General features: G+C 43.2%; 1 protein-coding gene across 3 annotated transcripts; it reads left to right on the top strand.

Annotated features, from left to right (window-relative positions):
* Nucleotides 1-7,919: 7,919 nt before the first annotated feature.
* Nucleotides 7,920-19,144, top strand: Znf641 (zinc finger protein 641). Of its 3 annotated transcripts, none has more exons than XR_016533648.1 (7): nucleotides 7,920-8,026; nucleotides 11,712-11,921; nucleotides 12,609-12,700; nucleotides 13,850-13,979; nucleotides 14,551-14,664; nucleotides 15,446-16,341; nucleotides 16,689-19,144. XR_016533648.1 is itself a non-coding variant. In XM_090324920.1 (6 exons), the coding sequence occupies exons 2-6, from the start codon at nucleotides 11,738-11,740 to the stop codon at nucleotides 16,198-16,200; spliced, it is 1,275 nt and encodes a 424-aa protein (XP_090181046.1). In that variant the 5' UTR covers nucleotides 7,920-8,026; nucleotides 11,712-11,737; the 3' UTR covers nucleotides 16,201-16,573. The 3 variants fall into 3 exon arrangements, 1 of the variants encoding a protein (XP_090181046.1); XR_016533649.1 differs by lacking the exon at nucleotides 7,920-8,026 and adding an exon at nucleotides 8,725-8,822; XM_090324920.1 differs by lacking the exon at nucleotides 16,689-19,144 and having other exon boundaries at nucleotides 15,446-16,573.
* The last annotated feature ends 2,369 nt before the right edge of the window (nucleotides 19,145-21,513 follow it).

Genomic DNA, 21,513 nt, shown 5'->3' with positions numbered 1-21,513 from the left:
ATCACTACCCTGCTAGACATACTCTTATGGATTGTTTTCTGTTTTTTATTAATGATACCGTGGTGAGATTGCTAATTTTTTTGAAAGTTAGTTGTACGTTGATTTTAATAACTTTTTATATCAGTTCTAAAATTTTTTGTGGGGTCCTTAGGGCTTCTAATACATAAAAACAAAGACAATGTTATTTGTCCCAATCCTTATAATGTCTGTTGTTTCTTTTTTTATGCTGCTTAGCTAGAAATTCTAGTAAATAGGAATGGTGAGAGTGTGTGTCACTGTCTTGTTTCTGTTCCTAGAAGACAAGTCTTTAACCTGTCACTGTTGAGGACGATGCTAGATAATCAAAAGGGATTGCCTGTCTAACTTTTATTCTGGTAAGGTACACTACTTCTACACCTATGTCTTTTTTTTTTTTTTTTGGTCATGGGGCTTGAACTCTGGACGTGGGTACTGTCCCTGTGCTCTTCGGTTCAATGCTTCCACTCTGCCACTTGAGCCACAGCACCACTTCCAGTTTTCTGGTTTTTCTGGTGATAAATTGGCGATGAGTCTTATAGACTTTCCTACCCAGGCTGGCTTTGAGTCAAGATCCTCAGATCTCAGCCTCCTGAGTAGCTAGCTATACATATGTCTTTTAGGATCTTTGTTTAATTTAAGTCATAACTGGATGCTTACCTTTGCCAAGTGCTTTTTCTTCAATTGCATTTTTTGTGAGTGTTTTAACTTTCATTCTGCTAATATATCACAGTTTTTGTATATTCTATGTTCATCCCTGACATACCTAGGGTAAATACCATCAGATTATAGTGAGTGATCATTTCACTGTATCGTTGAATTTGATTGATTGGTATTTGGTTGAGTATTTTTGCATCTATGTTCATCAGAGATTGTGAGCTATAATTTTCTTTTTTCAAGTTGTGTCCTTGTCAGTTTTGGTATCACAATAATGCTAGTCCTAAAAAATGAGTTTAGAAATACTCTTCCTTCTGTATTATTTTGAAAGAGGTAAGAAGTATTGACATTAATTCTTTTTAAATGTTCGATAAAATTCAGCAGTAAGCCATCAATCCATCTATTCAAATTTGTTGTTGTTGTATTTTTATTCAGTCTTGGAAGCATTTCATTTCCAGGACTTCATCTATTTCTTACAGATTCAATTTGTTAGTATATATTTGTGTGCCATTTTCTCTTATGATCTTTTACATTTCTGTGGTAGCAGGTGTCAGGTAACCCTCAGTTCTGATATTGTGTCTTTTTCTTTTCTTTTCTTTTTTGCTCTAGCTAAAGATTTGTCCATTTTGTGATTTTTTTTCCTTGCCAGTTGTGAGACTTGAACTCAAGGCCTGAGCACTATCCTTGGACCTTTCTCAAGGCTAGAGCTCTACCACTTGAGCCACAGCACCACTTCCAGCTTTTTCTATGTATGTGGTACCGGGGAATCGAACCCAGGTCTTTGTGCATGCTAGGGAAGCACTCTTCCACTAGGCCAAACTCCTGGCCCCAGATCTGTCCATTTTGTATATTAAAAAAACTTATTTCCATTAGTCTTCCCTACGACATTTTTTATCTCTCTTTTATTTATGTCTTCTCTGGTTATTGCTATCTCTTTCCTTCTGCTAACTTTGGGCTACTTTTTCTAGTTTATGGGAAAGTATTAGGTTTTTTATTTGAATTTCTTTTTCTTTTCTGTTGTAGGCACTGTTTTTGTCAGTTTCTGGGGCTTGATTCAGGGCCTGGGCACTGTCCTTGGACACTTTTTTCTCAAGGCTAGTGCTCTGCCATTTGAGCCACAGCACCACTTCTGGCCTTTTCTGTATATATAATACTGAGGAATTGAACCCATGGCTTTGTAGATGCTAGGCAAACACTCTACCACTAGGCTATACTCATGGTCCCTGTTGTAGGTACTTCTGGCTACAGATTTCCCTTTCTGCATCATTTTTCCCCATCTCATAAGCCAGTGTTATGTTTCCATTTTTGTTTTTTCCTAAAATGTTTTAAAATGTTCCTTTTAATTTATACATTAATTCAATAGTGGTGCCAACAGTATGTTGTTTATTTTCCATATGTTTATGAGTTTTCTAATAAATAACTTCAAGTAACTCATCGTAAGATACAACTAAAAACGTCCACGTAAACAAGAACAACCCAAATCTCTGGTAAATGAAGACAAATCAAGGGTGCTGGGAGCGAACCTGGTCATTCCTGTTTAAAAAACAAAAAACAAAATAAGTAAACAGATTTATTATGCTTGAGATTGAACCTTACTAATGCTAAGCAAGTGTTCTGCTTTTGACCCATATACCCAGCCCTCCTCCCATTGTTAATTTACTGTGTATGCCATAGGGAAACAGAACAGTTAAGTTTCCTATTCTGCCTTGCTGCAGACATCACCACCGAGAGAAAAGCACTAACTATAAGAAAACTGACAAGTACTAGTATATTAAAATCAAGAAATTTTATTTACCCAAAGACTTCCTAAAAATGAAAAGGCAAACTACATAGTGAGAAAAGGTATTTAAACCCATATGAATAGTAAAATTTTAGTGTCCTAAGAAAAATTAATCATCTTATTGAAAAATGGGAAAAGGCAATGACAGGAACTTCATAAGAAAAGACAGGATTATTAATACCAATTCTCCTTTAAGTCATTCCAAAAAATAGATTGTAAGTGATGAGTTATCTAAATTACAATATGAAATAAATTTTGCTCTATATTATAATATAGATCTTAAGCACACACACACACACACACACACACACACACACACACACACTTGAAAGCCACTGGTTTCCTCCACCTTCGTATTGTTGCCCTAAGTTGGATTTCTCTTCTTCCCTAAATCATGTGCAGTTGCTTTGAATCACATACCATCAAACCCTTCCATACATTACCTGTCATTCTCCTTTCACTGGCAACTCCATCACTCTCCATAACCTATTGTCATTTCTGGTGGCTTCAACATCTACATGGACAACTATCTAAGCAGACAAGTATAAGCAAGTATGATTGCATCACTTGCAAAAACACAAAAGTATTCTCATAGTCACTACCAGTCCTCTTGAGGGTCATACACCAATAATTGTGATTGAACCCATGGTCTCTGAGCCACCAAGATTCACCAAATGCCTCCGTGCAGAATGAACAGCATTTGGGGTATCACGTTTATGACTTGAGTCCTCTAGAGCACTACATTGAATCACATCTGAGGCCACTGAAGCTTCAGCTAGCACAGTGCTACAATGTGGGGAACAGACTTGGGGTGCTATGAGCAATGGGTCCTTCAGACCCATTCTCAAACATCTGACCTCTTACACTAACAAACCTGAGAGGTGTAGAGCCCATTTGAGTTCAGATTTCCATCAATATTCTGACCCCAATCACTTAGGTAATCTCTGAGAAATTCTAGACTTTTCCTTAGTCTTCTTTTTATATTTTTTCTCTCATTCTTTTGATTTCTTGTCGTAGTAACCTTAGGAATTGGTGGCTCAGCTACAGCCTGAATGTTCTTATTCTTGAAAATTCTCTTTTATGATCTACCATATGATCAGGCTGAGGGTTTTTCAATTCTTTTTCTTCTGCTTCCTTTTTAGTAACGATTTCTCCAAGTTATCCCTTTGTGCTCTCATTTCACTACGAGCATTTAAAGGTAGTCACCTAGCAGCCTGAATGCTTTGTTGCTTAGAAATTTCTTCAGCTAAATATCTTGTTTATTTGTTTATGTCTTTTATGCTCTGTATTCTATATAGTCTTCAGGTTTTAAACACAATGTAGCCAAAGTCTTTACAGCTTAACTGTGAGTCTTGTCTTCATTCCAGTTTCCAATACCTTCTTCTCAGTTCCATTTTGCCATAATGGCCTTTATGAGCTAATATTCTGGACCCAACTACTTAGGCACTATCTGAGAAATTCCAGATTTTTATTCTCTTCTGAGCCTTTACCAGAATTGCCCTTGGTACTCTGCTCAGAGTAGCAAAGTTTTTTTTTCCCTCTAGTTTTCAACTCAGAAATCTTCTAGCCTTTACCACTACTGAGTTCCAAAGCCACTTCCATATTTTCAGGTATTTGTGAAACACTCCACTGTTGGTAACGTTTTTTAAACATGCCCCATTGTCAGTTTCTGTAATAAAATAGCAGAGTCTGGTAAATTGTAAATAACAAAGGTTTATTTTGCTCATCATCCTGGAGTTGGGTGGTACTTCTCAGCATCTTGTAAGGGCTTCCTTTTTTCTTTTCTTTTTTATATTTTTTATTGTAATTAATAAAAGGGTTACATGATATTTGCCATATAGAAGGTGCATTAATTCAAATACACTGATACCCTTTCACATGTCTTGGTACCCTTAACCCCCCCCTTCTTGGCTTTCCCCCCTTCCCTATCAGAAAGGGCTTCCTTACTTCATCATAACATGACTGAAAACTCCTTTCCAGTTTCCTTTCTTTCCCTTTCTCCCTGCCTGCCTGCCTGCCTGCCTGGCTCCCTTCCTCCTTCTCTCCCTTCCTTTTCTGAATGTACCAGGGTTTGAAGTCATGTTTGCTTGGCTTGTTTTCACAGTTGGTGCTCTACCGCTGAGCCAAATTCCCAGTCCTCTAGGTCTCAGCTTCCTGAAAAGCTAGGATTACAGGTATGAGCCATCCACATCTGGCTTCGACAGCTATTGTCTTGACACTAAACTAGGGATACAGATAATTTACCTCCCTGATTTATGATGATTGCACATACACAAAAGCACTCAACAAAATATAAAGTGCCTTATAAATGTCAGCAAACACATCTTTGTGAATGACTTAGAGAGGCTTCCTCTGCCCAGGAGTCCTAATGCAAAACTTTCCTCAGTCTTTCCCTTTCCTTATAGCAGGAGACATAGAAGAAGCAACAGTCTTCACTAGCAGTCTTCCAGACAGGCAGGAAATTCATCTCTTACACAGAGCCTTAAAACTTTGGAGTAGAACCAGGTTCCAGTGGCTCATACCTGTAAACCTAGCTACATAGGAGGCAAGCCCAGTCAGTCCTTGAGACTCCATCTCCAGCAGAAAGCCAGGCTGGAGTCATTGCTCAAGTGTAGGAGACAAGCAGGGTAAGCAAACTGAGCAAATGCAAGGCACTGAGTTCAAACCCCAAATCTAGCAAAAAGAAAAAAAAAACCTAAAATTTACGGAGAGATGGTGGTTAGGTAGTTAGTAACCGATGACATAGTTTCATATGTCTGAACAGACATTTAAAGGCTAGGCTATAATTCATTAAATCAACGAATTAAGAAGAATCCTTTTCTAACACTTCCCTTAAAGTGGTGAACATCTGCATTTTATTTCCATTTTTAAGCCACAGTCAAATGAGAATCCAGAAATGAAGGAGTCAAGGCTGATATATCACTCTATTACTTCTTCCTCCCCTTAAAAAAAAGTCTCAAGATATTTTGAAAGATTGTTTTGGTTTTGGTTTTTGCCAGTGCTGGGGCTTAGACTCAGGGCCTGAGCACTGTCCTTGGGCATTCCTCAAGGCTAGCGCTCTACCACTTGAGCCACAACACCGCTTCTGCCTTTTTCTGTGTATGTGGTACCTAGGAATTGAACCCCGTTCTTCGTGCATACTAGGCAAGCACTCTACCACTAGACTATGCTTCCGGCCCCAAAAGTTTGTGGAGAACGTGGAACCCTAACTTTCTGAGACATCTTTCCAATTCTGGGGGTGTGTCCTAAGGAATACTGTGTCCTAAGGAATAGTGTCTTGTACACATTCGAATCTAGGTGTGGGCCCAAGACATTCTTTCTCCTCACCAGACCTTTCACAAGGGGGCTGTCCAGGACATCCCGGCTTCCTTGAGAGGCTATAATTACAACCATCAGAGCTGTCTGTTTCCCCCCCCTCCCCCCCCCGCCCCTCCATTTTTTTGCCATTCCTGGGACTTGAACTCAGGGCCTGAGCACCGTCCTTGGATTTTCTCCAGGCTGGAGCTCTACCACTTGAGCCACAGCACCACTTTCGGCTTTTTTCTCTGTTTATGGTACCGAGGAATCAAATCTGGGTCTTACAGGCTAGACAAGCACTCTGCCACTAGGTCATGCTCCTGGCCTCAAAGCTGTCCCTTTCTTGTAAACACAGATGGCATCTCTTCAGAATTGCCCTTGGTACTATGCTCACAGCAAATAAAAAATCCTTGTCCTGCCATTCTATTCCTTTTCCTATTTTATTTTTCTCTACTTTAGGCTGATATGAAGTTGGTATACAAGAGCATACCCATTTCTGCCTTCTGGTGCTGCTTTATTATCATTCACCTTCTAAGCTGATTCTGAAACCTTTCCACACCCCCTCCCCCAAATCTTAGAAAGATAGAATCCAGCTCCTGTAGTTTTCCACGTATTTAATTACGCAGCCTTGCATTATTGCCTGGGAGTTTGAACTTTCATATAATGAATGTGAAAGGTAAGGAACCTCTCCAGAGACTGGCGCCTCAGATTAGAAATCAGACAAAGGTTCCGTTTTCTATGTGGCCTCTGCTTATTATGATTTTTTATTATGACCACGAAATAACGAATCCGATTTATGAGTTATAAACGGATTCTAGCAAGGAGACCCAGGATTGAGTCCCTGTTTGTTTTGTAGGTCTTTCTCATGTTCTCCAGTCAGCTCCATTCGAATGCTACAGGGCAGCACCGTCCATCAGAAATACAATGCAAGCCCCTTCTGTAATTAGAAACCATTCACAGCCGCATTAAAAAGGCTAAAAGTAGTCGGTGATGTCAACGTTAATTACAAATTTAGTCCAGTGGATTCCAAATGTCGCCCATGAGCTCTTCCGCATTATTTATTCATTTTTTCCAAATGAAGTCTTCTGAGAGTGGTGCCGCCCAGTCTTCTGACACGCCACATGTGAAGAGCGCACAGGCCACGCGCGGTGCCGGACAAGGCGTCCCATCTTGGGCCCGCGGGCAGCGCGAGGGGGCACGACCGGCAGCCTGGAGGCCAAGCTTCCTGCTCAGAGCCCCGCGCCCGGGCCCCGGCCCTCCCACCAAGCGTTCATGAAACCCAGGGGGATGCGCGGGGCTCCACGCAGGGAGCCCGGCGCCGGCTCGGTGGCCTGGATGGAAGATGGTCCACGGGGGACGCGCACGGCCACGTCGGCGGCCGGTCAGGGACCCGCTGCGTCCCGGGCTTCGAGGTCCCCGCAATTCGTTCCCCGTTACCCCCCTTCGCCCCCCCCGTCCCGCCCCCTCTCCCCCGCCGAGCCCCGGAAGCGGGCGGGGATTTCCTGTGCCCGCCCCGCCCGCGCCCAGCGGGCCGCAGTCGCCGCTTGCCGCCCGCTGTCACCACGCCGCAGGCCCGCAGAGGGCGGAGGAGGGCGGAGGGGAGGGAGGGGAGGGGCGGGGCGGGCGCGGGGCCGGCGCGGGGCTGCGGGCCAAGCCGACCTGGGGTGAGTGAGGGGCGGGCCGGGAGCGCGTGGGGCGCCGGCGTCCCGGGGAGGGAGGCCCGGCGGGGGTCGGCCACCCGCGGCGGAGGGCCGGGAGGGGCGCGCGGCCGCCCGGCCGGGCAGCCCGCCGCCGACAGCCGCTCCCCGGGGTACCCCAGCCACCTGCTTCCTTCCCCAGCTCGCGGGAAATCCTCGTTTGCTCTCCTCGCTCTGCCTGGCTGGGATTCTCTGAAATCTTACCACGCGTCCCGGGCGCCGTGGCCGGGAGGGGGGGACTCCCCGCACACCCCGCGGGTCCCCGCCAGCCACACCCCCGGCGGGGGCCAAGGTCCTCTCACGCTTGTCCCAGTGTCCTTGGGCCACTGCGTGTGTGTGTGTGTGTGTGTGTGTGTGTGTGTGTGTGTGTGTGTGCGCGCGCGCGCGCGCGCGCGCGCGTGTGTGTGATAACGTGGCCCTTCTGTCCCACAGCACTCATTGCAAAAAACTTCTCTCTCCGCAGATGCCTTTGCTAGCCTGATGTGTGAGAAAGAAAGAAAGGAAAAAAAAAAAGATGGGAAGGAAATTCCCGGAACCCAGACTCCAATAGACATGGGATCGTCCTGGAAGTAGAAGTCAGGTTAGGATGGCTCCCTTAACCAACAGCCCAGCTGCTGCTTCTGCCCTGAACATCTTAGCAAATGCAGGCTGGGAATGTGTGTCCACCCCTTCCGACGCCCAGATTGTCGCCAGCCTTTCCTTCTACAGGTTTTCTGTCAAAAGCAGTATGGGTCCACTGAGCTCTGCAGAAAGAGGTTTCCCATCAAGGGACTATTCCACTGGGGAGGATGAGGTTTGAGACAGCAGTCCAGATACTTTACTAGAGGTTAAAGACCTGGGAGGAGGAGCATTTGGCAAAGGAGCTGGAGAGCATGGAATGGGGAATGAGACCCTTGTGTTAAACAAGGGGCCTGGAAATTAAGAGCTAACATGGAAGCTTCCTTTTTAAAATTATAAATAATATTAATTATTGCTTATTAATATTTATTTCTTGTGCCAGTGCTGGAGCTTGAACTTAGGGCCTGGGTGCTGTCTCTTAGCTTTTATGCCCAAGAATGGTGTTCTAACACTTGAGCCACAGTTCCACTTTTTTGACTTTTTGATGGCTAATTGTTTTGACTTTAAACCAGATTTCAGCCTTCTTGGTAGCTAGGATTAAAGGCATGAGTTACTGGTGCCCAGCTCCTTTTATTATTTCTTTACTGAGATTTTCCTTTTATATGAGGAGTCTCTGAAGAGGAAACCTCCTCAGCTGGGAATCAGTCTAAGATGCTTCCATGAGGCCTGGAACTATCTCTGGACTTCTTAGCTGGCAAGAGAATGTCTGTCTGTGCATTAGGCCTGGAATTCCTTCACATCTCTTTTATCAAAGACAGGTATGCAAGGAAACAAATTACTTGGCACCTGTCACTCCCTATCCAGGTCTTTTGGGTTCTTACAGATATTCTAACCTGTTCCTAGAAGTCTAACCTGTTCTAACCTGTTCCTACAATTCTTTTATGGGTTTAGTACTTTAGTATTGAAGAAGTGTAAAAATAGGTTACCAAGCAGAAAAAAAAAATTCTGCACAGACTTAGACTCTTTCTCAAGAGTCTAAGTACTGCTCTACAAATGTCTAAAGAACTCAGTCTTATGTACTGTAGAGTTATTAGGAAATTGTTAAACTAAATCTCCTCTTTTTGTAAGAGAGAAGTGAAAACTCATTTCTTCTATTTAATCAATAGAATAACATCCATCAATAACTCTACACATGGACTTTCTTCCCAAGACAAGAGAAACTGTGTCTGTGGTTTCTATTGTTTCCATCTGGCTACATTTCTTATCCCTTTCTTGGCTTTACTTTCTTCCAAAGAACACTTGTTGGCTTCTCTATACCTTTCTTTAAAATTTAATATATTGGGGCCAGGAGTTTAGCCTAGTGGTAGAGTGCTTGCCTAGTAAGCATGAAGCCCTGAGTTTGATTCCTTGGTACTACATATACAGAAAAAGCAGAAAATGGTCCTGTGCCTCAGGCTAGAACTCTAGCCTTCAGAACGCCCAAGGACAGTACTCAGGCCCTGAGTTCAAGTCCCGGGACTGGCATAAAAATTGAATATATTTTTTCCTAATGGGATATAACTAGTGCCTGCCTGCCTGCCTGCCTGCCTGCCTGCCTGCCTGCCTGCCTGCCTGCCTGTCTGTCTGCCTGCCTGCCAAACAAATTTGTTCCAGTGTCTCAAAGCACTGGGCTATTTATTCATCCTAGGCTTGAGTTAGCAGCCCTACTCCTTTACTGTCCTAGCTCCAAACTCTTCCACTTTTTTTTCTGATGAAACTTCAGCTTCATGCTGACCAACAATTTCTCTTATCTGCTAAGGCTGTTTTGGAGATTTATACATAGTGTCTGAGTTATTGCTCTTTTACCATGTCTATAAATGCTCTTCTAAGAATGACAAGTCATATGTCTCTTTGTTAAGTGAGATAACATTTATTTCAACATTACAATATTTTTTTAAAAGAAACTCTTTTTGACACAGTACATCCTTGGGAGAAACCCCATGATATCTACCTTTAGTTGCTAAGAATGTATCCATCTTTGTTGGGGGTAGTTCTGTATGCATTCTTTCCTGTGTTGTTTCCAGTTTTCTTACCTTCCTGTATTTTCAGTGGTTGAACTTCTTTTTTCATTTTATTGTCAGAATAATGTATAGAGGAGTTATAGTTACATTCATCATTGATACCCCTTCTCCTTCTCATGTTTTTGTCCCTATTTCCCTCCTCCCACCCCCTACCAATCATCTTGTTTTCCCCATCCCTATTTCAAATAAACAAATAAAGGTATATCAAGGTGAAATACTGTAACAATCAGATAGGGCAGGGGGGAAAACAAGGTGAGGGGTGGGGGTGGGGGGAAGGAAATGGGACCAAGACATAAGAAAGGATATCAATGTTTGTAAAGTAATGCACCTTCTATCTGATGAATATAATGTAACCCTTCTATTAATTACAATAAAAATATATGGAACAAAGGTATATACAATATACCAGATAACAAAGTCAGATATAGCAACAACATGAGATTAACCATAAGGGCAAAAAAAGAGAAGAAATAACATAGTACATTAAGAATAACAATCACACAAAGATAAACCTCTTGTTTCATATCCTTTCATTTAGTCTCATCCTATATGACCTTATGTACCTAGGTTTTGAGCTATTGTAATCCTCTAAGAGAGTCCTAGATGTGTACTAATTATTACAAATGAGGTAAACCATTGAGCCTATGTTCCTTTGGGTCTGACTTACATCACTTAATACGATTTTTTTCTAAGTCTTTCCATTTCCTTACGAATGGGGTGATGTCAGTCTTTCTGATGGCTGCATAGAATTCCATCGTGTATACATATCACATCTTCTTGATCCATTCGTCTACTGAGGGGCATCTGGGTTGGTTCCATAAATAATGCTGCAATGAACATCGTTGTGCTAGGGGCTTTAGTATGTCTTTGTTTCTGGGCATTTGGGTAAATAACAAGTAATGGAATTGCTGGGTCATAGGGGAGCTCTATGTTTAGTCTTTTGAGGAACTGCCATACTGCTTTCCATAGTGGTTGAATGAGTTTACCTCCCACCAGCAGTGTAGTAGGGATCCCTCCTGAGTGGTTGAACTTTCATGGAGTTTTCCCAGATTACAATGAGGTACCCAAAGTAATAGTGACTTGTAGCATATTTTCTTTCTTTTCTGTCTTTTCTCTCTTTCTCCTTTCACTTCTCTTCTTCTTTCCACTTATCTCTGTGTGTGTGTGTGTGTGTGTGTGTGTGTGTGTCACCCGCACACATGCACACCTGCCTGCCTGCCTGCCTGCCTGCCTGAACATGAGTAGTGCTAGGGTTGGAACTCAGAGCCTTATGTTTGCCTGGCTTTCTTGCTCTACCACTTGTGTCACTCCTCCATTTGTTCTTTAGGAGACAAATTCTCCTGGGCTTTTCTGCCTGGGCTGTCTTGGAGCTACAATCTGGATCTTAGCTTTCTGAGTAGCTAGGATTACAGGTGTAAGCCAGTGGCTCACAGCTAGCACCTGCAATTTCTTATTTCCTTTAAGAAGCTTAACTTAGGCTCTGTTGATTGGAACAGATCAAACTTTTAGAGCTCGTCTTCCATAAGTCTCCTCTTGACCTCACTTCATATTTGATCCCTGAGGCTGATCTCTTTAACTTCTTTAGGAATATCAGTTCTGTTCATTTTTATGGGCATAGCTGTTCCTGATTTCATTGCTTTCTTCCAGGTCACAAACTTGGACTTGCCACAAAAATGCTTTCCGAACAAACACCAGCCCTGGGGACAGGATGGGAGTCAATGAATGTACAGCTGGATGGAGCAGTGTCCCATGCAGAAAGGGGAAACCGGGAAGAGGGGCCGTGGAGAGCTGCACCTGGGCCACTGGAGCAGCTGTGTCACCACCTTGAAGAGGAGCCACAGTCCCTTCAAGAGAAAAGTGAGGGTCCACGGCATGCGTGGGAGCACAGGGCATTGCGGGGCCTCCTCATCTCTGTTCAAAAAGTAGAATTACAAAAAAAATCCATGAAGAGTCATGGACGGAGCAGCATCCTCGGTGCTAGAACAGCCCGTTCTTCCCGGGTCCTTTTCTCGGGACAGACTAGGCTCTTGGCTCTCCACACAGTGTGACTGAACTGTTCCTGTTTCTTACATAATCACTGTCTTGACATGCAGGGGCATAATTAGTGGTATTGAACGCGGGAGAAGGAAAGTGGTAGCTGGATTGATTAACATTGGAGAACATAGCCAGTAAGATTCACTTGCTGAAAATTCCATTACATTCAAGTAATGTAAATCCAAACCACAGCTAGTGTAACTAAGAGCCACCTGGTACCCTGACAGAACATTTTCAATGAAGGCCTTTTTATTCTCATTTCTCTTTCTTCCCTCCCCCTCCTCCTCTTCCTCCTCCTCCTCCTTCTTTTCATCCTCCTCCTCCTTCTCCTCTTCCTCCTCCTTCTCCTCTTCCTCCTCCTCCACCTCTTCCTTCTCCTCCTCCTCTTTCTTCTTCTTGGCATAGATGTAACAGAAGATGAGATCTTCAGCTCCTGTAAAATGGGACCCAGTTATATATTGGAAAAGGATTCATAGTTCACCTCTAATGGCTTCTCTTTCCCCTCACCAGCTCAGTCTGCTCCCTGGGTTCCTGCAATTCCCCAGGAGGGGAGCACCGGAGACTGGGAAATGGCAGCTGCACTTCTTGCAGCTGGATCACAGGTGGGCTGTGTTTCCCTTGACCGCTCCCAAGGTCTCATCACAGTGGATCTTCTGTAGCTTTGGCATCATTCCACTGATGTGTCAGTTTACATTCACACAAATGGTATGTTCATCGTATAATGGAACAGCTTCTATCCCTTTCCCAGGGGCACATAAGACCCTTAGAACTTTTTGTGTGGCTGTTATCCACAGGTATGATTTTTAAGAACAATTGATTGTAAATAAATCTAAAGCCAAGCATATTGTGGCATGCTGGTAGTCTGAGGCTAGCTTGGGTGTCTTAATGAGATCCTGTGTTGAAAAGTAAAACAAAATGTAAGCCAAAAAGAAATACAGAAAAAAATAATGCCTCAAAGACTAGGAAAAGAGAATCTAAGAAAGTTTGGAAGAATATGAAATGGACAGAATTGTTAACATCATAACGCATAAGAGGAGAGAACAAAATCCATAAAGAGGGACAAATTAATATAGATTCCAGAGGGAATATAATGCCCATAGACAATAGCTACATTTCCAGAGCCCTTGTCCTGTATGCTCTTTTCTAGTGCTTTCCATAAACATTTCTGAGAACAACTCCATTTGTAGTTAGAAAATCAGGGCAGAGACAGAGTAAGACACCTGTACATGATTCTGCCCATATATGGCAAAATGAACAATCATTAGGTTCCAAAACCAGGACCCAGTCACCACATCACCATATTATGCCACCAGAAAAGATAAGGATTCAGTGTAGCAGAGAAGTGGGAAAGAAAATTTTGTTTTATCGTTTTTGTGTTGCTAGGAAAGGAAAGGATAAATAGAGGCAGGTGAAGATGATACAGATTTTCTTGGAATGAACAGAACAAGGCAAGTAAGAAGAGTCTGAGTAGATACCTGTGGTTAGACATAGGGAGTGGTGAGTTTGTAGTACCTCTGGCTTCTCATTGTTAAGATGGGGAAACTCTTCTATTGGCATTCCCCTTTCCCACTGCTTGAGTCATTGGTTTCTTCCTCTCATCTCCCTTTACCCAAACTATGTGTCCTATGCAGCAACCTGGGCAATTATTTCCGTAGATCCTTTGACCCTTTCTCCTCTACTACCTTAGCCTTTCATACTGAAATCGCATTTTCCATAAAGAACTGCTGCTGACTGATGATGCTCTGTTTCAGGGTCTGGTAACCATCAAGGATGTGTCACTGTGCTTCTCTCAGGAGGAGTGGCGGAGCCTGGACCCCTCTCAGACAGACTTTTATGGAGAATATGTCATGCAGGAAAATTGTGGAATAGTAGTCTCTCTGAGTAAGCATGATCTTCCTTAGCTACACAAAGGTTGTACCCTGGGAGGGGGGAGCCTTCTTTATGGCTCTTGGAAGTATCTACCTAGAGATCTTCTAGGGAGTCTGTTTAGGTTTTCATCACAGAAAGAACACCAGGTGAGGGGTAGCTCATAAACAAACAACAACAACAACAATAAAAAAGAAAACACCTTAGTTGGGAATTGTGACATTCTTGCAAAACAAAGAAAGGAACATCTGGATCTAGGTCCTTGTGAACTTGGGAACCCTATAGGGAAAGATGGGGGTACAGGGATGAGATAGTTATAGTAAGACTAAAAAATAGGACACAACTAAGACCAGAAAGGACTGAAAAGATTTGAGTGGAACAGGAAAGAGACTATGACTTTTCTGGGACAAAGAAGAGGCACCTAACAGAAATGGCTGAGGGTAAGAGACTCGTTATCTACCCTAATTTTACCTCTAGTATCAACAACTGAGCTAGGAAACAGTGTTGTTGTTGTTGTTGTTGTTTTTCTTAGACTAGAAGTACGGTTGAACTAACAAACATCTCTGTTTTCTTTTACCGGGGGCAGGATTCCCAATTCCCAAACTGGACATGCTTTCTCAGCTAGAAGGGGGCGAAGAGCGATGGGTCCCTGATCCCCAGGACTTAGAGGAGCGAGACATACTGAAGGTCACATACACTGGTGAGGATGCAGAATAGACTTTCATTTCCTCTCTTGGGGTGTCCTCATTACATGTCTAAATCAAAAGATTTTAGGTTCTTATTGTTCAAAAGGAAAACAGAATGATAGGGTCAGAGGGCAGGCACTGGAGCCGTAGATTTGGCCTCTGGAGCCTATGGGTGTGACCTGAGCTTTCCTCATCTATCAGTTACTGTAAGAATTTAATGTGTTAGCACATTAGAACAGTGCATTTATATGCCTAACACACAGTAAGCACTGGGTAAATGTTATTGTGGAAACTGTCGTTACCCTCGGACTCGTTGCAGGAATGACTTCCTCCATGTCTCTGGAATTGCTGACAAGTGGCCCCCAGCCAGTGATGATGGGAGCACATTCCTTCTGTCAGTCTCTTCTATACTTAGACAGGAAGTTTGTGACTCACAGTAGTGGACCACACGAAATGAACAATAAATTAAAAACAAAGCACAAACCACTTATTAAGTGTTTATTGTGAGAAGACAACTGCTCTTATTTTTGTTTTACAGAAGAAATGAAGGCTAAGAGAAATGAAGTGGAGTATCTGAGATTAAGAATTGGCTACTCTGCTTTTAAGCCTAGGTTTTTGAAAACTCTGTACCTATTGCTCTATCTTGTACATTAATGACAACAAACTGTCTCCCTCTTGGGGAGTAAGGTTTGACATCATACAGCCTGTATGGCATCATATATACCTGTGTCTTGGGTCCTGTGGGTACTCTCCTGTGACTCCCCTTTTAGGGCTTATATTTTCCCTTCTTCACAGGAGATGGAAGTGAACATGAGGGGGATACCCCTGAACTAGAAGCAGAGCCACCAAGAATGCTATCCAGTGTGTCTGAAGAGAATGTTCTCTGGAACCCGGAGCAAGATGAGAGCTGGGAATCCACACCCAGGAGCTCCCGAGCAATGCTCCTGGGACCCCCTTTCCTCCAGGAAGAAAGCTTCTCCAACCTTCTGTGCAGCACAGAGATGGATTCCCTGTTAAGACCCCATACGTGTCCCCAGTGTGGGAAACAGTTTGTGTGGGGTTCCCACCTTGCCAGGCATCAGCAAACACATACCGGAGAGAGGCCTTACAGCTGCCTCAAGTGTGAGAAAAGCTTTGGGCGAAGACATCACCTGATCAGGCACCAGAAAACCCACCTTCACGACAAGCCTAGCAGGTGCTCTGAGTGTGGAAAGAATTTCCGATGCAGTGCCCATCTGGCCAGCCACCAGAGAGTGCATGCAGAAGGCAAATCCTGTAAGGGGCTAGAGGTTGAAGAGGGCCCCGGGGCTCGGAAACGGCAGCGTGCTCCCCCAGTGCCAAAATGTCATGTGTGCACAGAATGTGGGAAGAGCTTTGGCCGAAGGCATCACCTTGTGAGACACTGGCTGACTCATACTGGGGAGAAACCCTTCCAATGTCCTCGCTGTGAGAAGAGCTTTGGTCGGAAGCACCACCTAGACAGGCACCTGCTTACCCACCAGGGGCAAAGTCCCCGGAGCACTTGGGACAGAGGGGCATCTGTCTTTTGAAAGGTGTTTCTGTTGCAGCTATGATCATGTCTATCAGCTGGTGCTACCAGTAGTCACTGCCAGGGCCACAAGTGTGAGCTCCGACCCTATGCCTAGAAAGGAGCCAGCCTGGGATAGAGCACTTCTCACCAGTTCTGTGAGGTAACACATAAAAACAGAGTTCTTTGGGCAAAATTTGGGGAAGTTATGCATACCACCTGGGCTACTGTTTGACCTGAGCCTGTTATCAAGGGTGCAGTGAAGCCAGCAGGTATGGACAGAGGTCCATTCTCATTAGCTGGAGTCTACATCATACTGGCTGTGAAATTTTCTCTATATCACCCTTTTCTAATAATTATAATTATACCCTCTCTATATACAATATATATATATGTATATAAAGAAAGAAAATCCATTTGACATAGCAAAGGCCCTGAAAACGCCTACAGCAAACTGCTTAACTTCTGTTAAGGCAGTGCTTACTGACTTTATTGTTTCATGTCCCACAGAACTGGTGACTTCATGAAATATGTTCCATTGAACACTGGATTATAAAGAAGTGAAGAAAAAGGAAAGAGACAATGATCAGAGCCCCCCTTTTATCCACGTGGAAATCAGGGGGCAGAGGTTACTTTTGTGTGGGTCTGTCATCCACTCCCATCATCTACAGCTGCTATACCTCTCACCCCCACCTTCTAAAGAAATAGAGTGATATTTCACCCCCTTTTCCTACTCCCTTCAGCACATACAGATATCTAGTGGAGAGATCATATGACAGTATAAAAGATGGACCTTATATACCCAAGTAATCCAGGCCCACACAAGTGAAAAACCTTACCCCAAAACTTTATCCCCTTGAACAGACCCCTCTCTAGACTGTGTCGTTATGTGTCTGTATACATGTGCAGGGTCTTTGAAGAGAGCATGCCCAGTGCAAACTGTACAAGCTAGGTTTTCTTGGGATTGTGTTCTGAGGGTGAGCTAGTAGGGATTGTGTGTATGTGTGGGTTTTGTTTCCTTTCAAGATAGGAAGTAATTTGCGTGATTAAAGGGGTCCCTAAGTAGAAATGGTCAAATGATGAGTTGTGCACAGTTTGCCTCAATGTTTCTCAGATGCAGTTGTGGACTTCTGTGTTAAAGTCTGAATTTCTGAGCTAAAAATTGTTACCTGGGTGGAAGAGAGAAAGAGAAGTTCAATGAGGTAAGCTGAGTCTTGTTGGTTTCGGGCAAGGTGCATATATAGGTTTGTGCTGTGTGAGGTTTTCAGTCTTGTCTTGTTTTAAGTGCTGAGAAGTTAGGACAGGAGTCACAGTGTTTGGAAGTTGTTAACATACTATACTCTTGTTTGGATGTGGTTCTTTCACTATGGGGGAAGAGTTATTTTTGAGGATCTCATTCTCTTGAGAACTTGAACTTGAAGGGAAAAGGCTGTTGGCTTCATTTTTCAGCTGATGCAGGGTAAATAAGCTTTCTGACTAGTTTCCCCCCCATTTCTGGGAAAGTGTTTACACCAAGACACTTAGGTCTAAGGCATCTCTTACTGGGGCTCATATTAGTATTCTGGCATCTTGTTAGTTGATAAGTAGATTATTGTTTCTTTTATGGATGATTTTAAATCTTACAATTTAAAATCCATCTTGTATAGAAGAACAGTTTGGGGTTAGGGAGGAAGAGAAGTGAATAGAATGAAAGTGGAGTGTTTTCTCTTTCATTTCTAGTTTTTCTCTAAGACACTTATTGATCAAACACAATTGAGGGTATTAGCCAGAAATGAGAGAGGAAGTGAATTGCATGAATCTACTTTATTGATTGTTTCATATACTCAAGAATAACTGGGTGAATCATAGATTCTCACAATTCTAGGCTCAAATGAAATAGAAAATAGGTTCATGTTGTTGACAGGGCTTCTTTCTCCTTGCAATCGGGCTCCTACCTCCCTCCAGCTATGGAGAGCAGCCTGCAATGCACTTGGGTTTCTGTATTAAAACTGAAAGCAGTGTTATACTATTTGTTTTATTATCCTACGTGAATATAAATCAGCTCTCTATAAAGTTGCATATAGAAGAATGTTTGGGGTCATAGACCCATTTGAAAATATGAAAGAAACTAGAAGCCCACTGTCTTTCTTTCCTGTCAATGGGCTTTGAACTTAGAGGCTTGCACTGTTACTTGACTTTTCCACTCAGAACTGGCACTCACTCTGTCACAGGAGCCTCATTACCACTTCTGGATTTTTGGTGATTAATAGGAGATTTAAGAAAAGAAAAAAAAAAAAGAGTCTCACAGACTTTCCTGCCTAGGCTGGCTTTGAAACTGGATCCTCAGATCCAGGAGGCTTGAGCCTCCTGACAAGCTAGGATTACAGGCATGAGCCACTGGCACCTGACCAGAAGTCTCTTTAGAGAAAAGAAGATGATTGCAATTCACTCCGTTTTCATAAACATGGAACAGGTTTAGAGCCGATTCACATAATCACTGAACTAGGGGTTGAAGGAATGGGATTTGCCCTGACTCGATATGTTGTATATCTGTGTCAGGAGTTACAAGGTAAAGGTCACTAAATATTTTAAGGATGAAGATGCCATATGAACCAATATGAGGGCAGAGTATGATCTTTAATGACTAGAAAAGCATTGCTTACATTACACTCTTACATTTTAAAGGAAGATTTGAGATGCTAACAAACTCAGCTTGTCACAAACTAGGGACTTGTGGGAAATGATTTTCCATACTGTTTGATTGTCTCTTATATAACTACATGTTAGCCTCCAGATTTTAATCTGACTTGGTGATTGTAGAAATAGAAAGTGAAGCCCCAAAGTGTAGGTACAGTTGCAGCACCCAGCTGAAAGCCCCCTGGGATCGAAGGGCCTTCTGCAGGAGGGGTGGGTCTTTGGGTCATTTCTTATGTACCATTGTCTTTTCTACCTCGGTCCAACACCACCCTCCTTGGACAAATAATAAAGCAAGCAACAGCCATCAGATGTGTGAATACGTTTCAATGATCTTTCCCGCAGGGATTCTGCCTGAAACTTTCATCTTCCTTTACCCTGATGAACAGCCTTTCCTCGTTAAATTAAAAGCATCTCCATATTTTCTATAGATGAATATCAAAAGGGAAGTCTAAGTTTATGAATCTATCACACTTTTCAATTTGTGGAGACATAAAGAAACTCTTACGGTCCCTCGCATAGAACAGAAGACCATAACCCAAAGTATCAGCTCTCGCTGAGGCAATTTACATCTTAAGCCTTGCCTTTGGTTCTGGGAGCAAATACTTCTTCCTTGTTAAATGTGATTTTATGGGAGAAAGAAGGGATAGTTTGGGCCAAAGCTTCTTCCTTCTCCACACTTGTGCATCAAAGACAAAGGGAGCCCTGACTCAGACTCAGAAAGACTAGAAGATAGTTTTCTTCAACCCATGTTCAGATGGTTGCCCAGAAGAGATGAGTGGGGCTCTCCAATAACGAAAAAGTGAAATCTACCCCCATAGGTTCCTTGGTGGAAGCTAGCAAACTTCCCTCTCTCCCCTTGTGTGCTTTCCCAGATTGTGGTTCTCAAAATGTGATTCTTGGAATCCTAAAAGCACTATTATGCTCCAAAAAATGTATAAACCAGATACAAATTAGAGAACCCTTGACTGGGAAGGGGAGATGAATTTCATTTCAAGCAGTGATATTTACCGCCCTGAAGCTAGTTGCCAGTTTCAGAAATGACCAGCTCCGTGTGAACACAGAGGACACATGTCCAGAAGTCTGAATGCAGCGAAGCTGACAACTCAAAGAAAGACTGTACAATTTATCCAGGGAAATGTCCATCTTTGCTAATTACCTGGTGCTTTTCCTTTATGTCCTGAAGACAGATGGAATGAGTGTGCTACACAGCAGCAGACAGTAAGTAAAGACCTATTGTGTCAAGCCCTTAATAAACCAGATTTTCTGAACTCATTGAATTAGGGGCCATGTGAGGGATTTCTAACCTTTTCCTTTGTGTAGAGTAGAAGGAGCATCAAATCCCAAGGCTTGTCAAGTAGGACATGACACAGGGTGAATGAAACCCAGATTCTCTTTACTAAGTGAAGATTGTAACCAATTAAGACATAGTGTAAACAATTCTCTGCTTTGAAGATTCTGTCCAGTTGAGGCTGAGAAAAGGGCACGGGGCCTGCCACCTCCAGTTCCTCTTTCAGGTACACCTATGGACAGACTACATGGTCACTTGTGAACAAGCCCACAGAAGCTGAGATGGGATAGCTCTATTGAGCCAGTACAGTGTGACTCCAGGCCTCTGGCTCTCTCTCTCTCCTACAACAACTTCCCTTTTCCAATAGGCAGCACTCTTCCATTTTTCCTTGTCACCTCTCTAAGATTTTTGTTTTGTTTCTTTTTGTTGTTTACTGGATTGTTTTACTTTTTCTTTTAGCTTTTTTTTTCTTTTTTGCATGAGTAACTGGTTCTTCCCAGGGGTGTTTGTTCTCTGTAGCTCTTTATGTTCTATAGTCCTAGATTCTCTTGTCCAGCTTCTGGCTAGTTCTACTATTTTTATGAGTTCACTCAGCACCTATTCTGCCTACTATCTATCTTCTTTTCTATCAGCTTTTGGCCTACTTATCTGGGGTCATTTTCCACTCCTTTCTTCCACATTCCTGGCTTGGCTATAGTGCTTCAGCTATTTCCTTCCTTCCTCTCTTTCTCCCTCTCCCTCCCTCCTTCCCTCCCCCCCACACAGTGTACCCTCACTCCAATGCCAGACCTGTTTTCTTCTTCTACTCCCTAGAGGCTCTTCTTCCCTTGGTGTTGCTTTTAAAGTCATTGTCCATGTTCTCCCATTCAGTTTCCTACCCTTGTGGAGCCTGAGAAGCAAATGGCCCCAATTCTACAAGCAGTGTTTTTGGTGCCTAATAGGTGTCAGGCACTGGGAGTCTCAGACCTGGGAAATCAAGTGCAACCATGATCTCCGTTCTACTATGAGAATTCCTTGGCCACTGCTCTTCTGCCATGCCTCAGGACACGGTGCCTGCATGCTTGTACCTCCTCTTCCAGGGCATTTTGGAATAGGCTCACCTGTTACACAGCACTGCTGTGCCTCAGCACCACTTCTGGCTTTTTTTTCCTCTTATGTATGTGGTATCGAGGAATTGAACCTGGGTCTTTGTGCATGGTAGGCAAGCACTCTACCACTAGGCCAAACTCCCGCCCCCCCTTACCATTTTTGCTCGAGATTATCACTCTGCCACTTGAGCCACAGCTTCACTTTCCACTCTTCAGTGGTTAATTGGAAATTAGTATTAATAACTTTCCTTCCTGGACTGGCTTAGAACTGAGTATTAGCATT

Source organism: Megascapheus bottae, chromosome 2 (genome assembly GCF_031878675.1).
Source record: "Megascapheus bottae isolate mThoBot1 chromosome 2, mThoBot2.hap1, whole genome shotgun sequence".
Classification (NCBI taxonomy): Eukaryota; Metazoa; Chordata; class Mammalia; order Rodentia; family Geomyidae; genus Megascapheus; species Megascapheus bottae.
Note: the sequence above shows the minus strand (reverse complement) of the source record. Positions and strands in the feature narration are given on the sequence as shown.

What these genes read in the sequence shown, in the direction of transcription:
- Znf641 (XM_090324920.1), top strand. Translation starts at nt 11,738, where the DNA reads ATGCTTTCCGAACAAACACCAGCCCTGGGGACAGGATGGGAGTCAATG. An exon ending in ACAGTCCCTTCAAGAGAAAA is followed by an intron (nt 11,922 to 12,608) that starts GTGAGGGTCCAC and finishes TCCCCTCACCAG; the next exon opens with CTCAGTCTGCTCCCTGGGTT. An exon ending in ACTGAAGGTCACATACACTG is followed by an intron (nt 14,665 to 15,445) that starts GTGAGGATGCAG and finishes CCTTCTTCACAG; the next exon opens with GAGATGGAAGTGAACATGAG.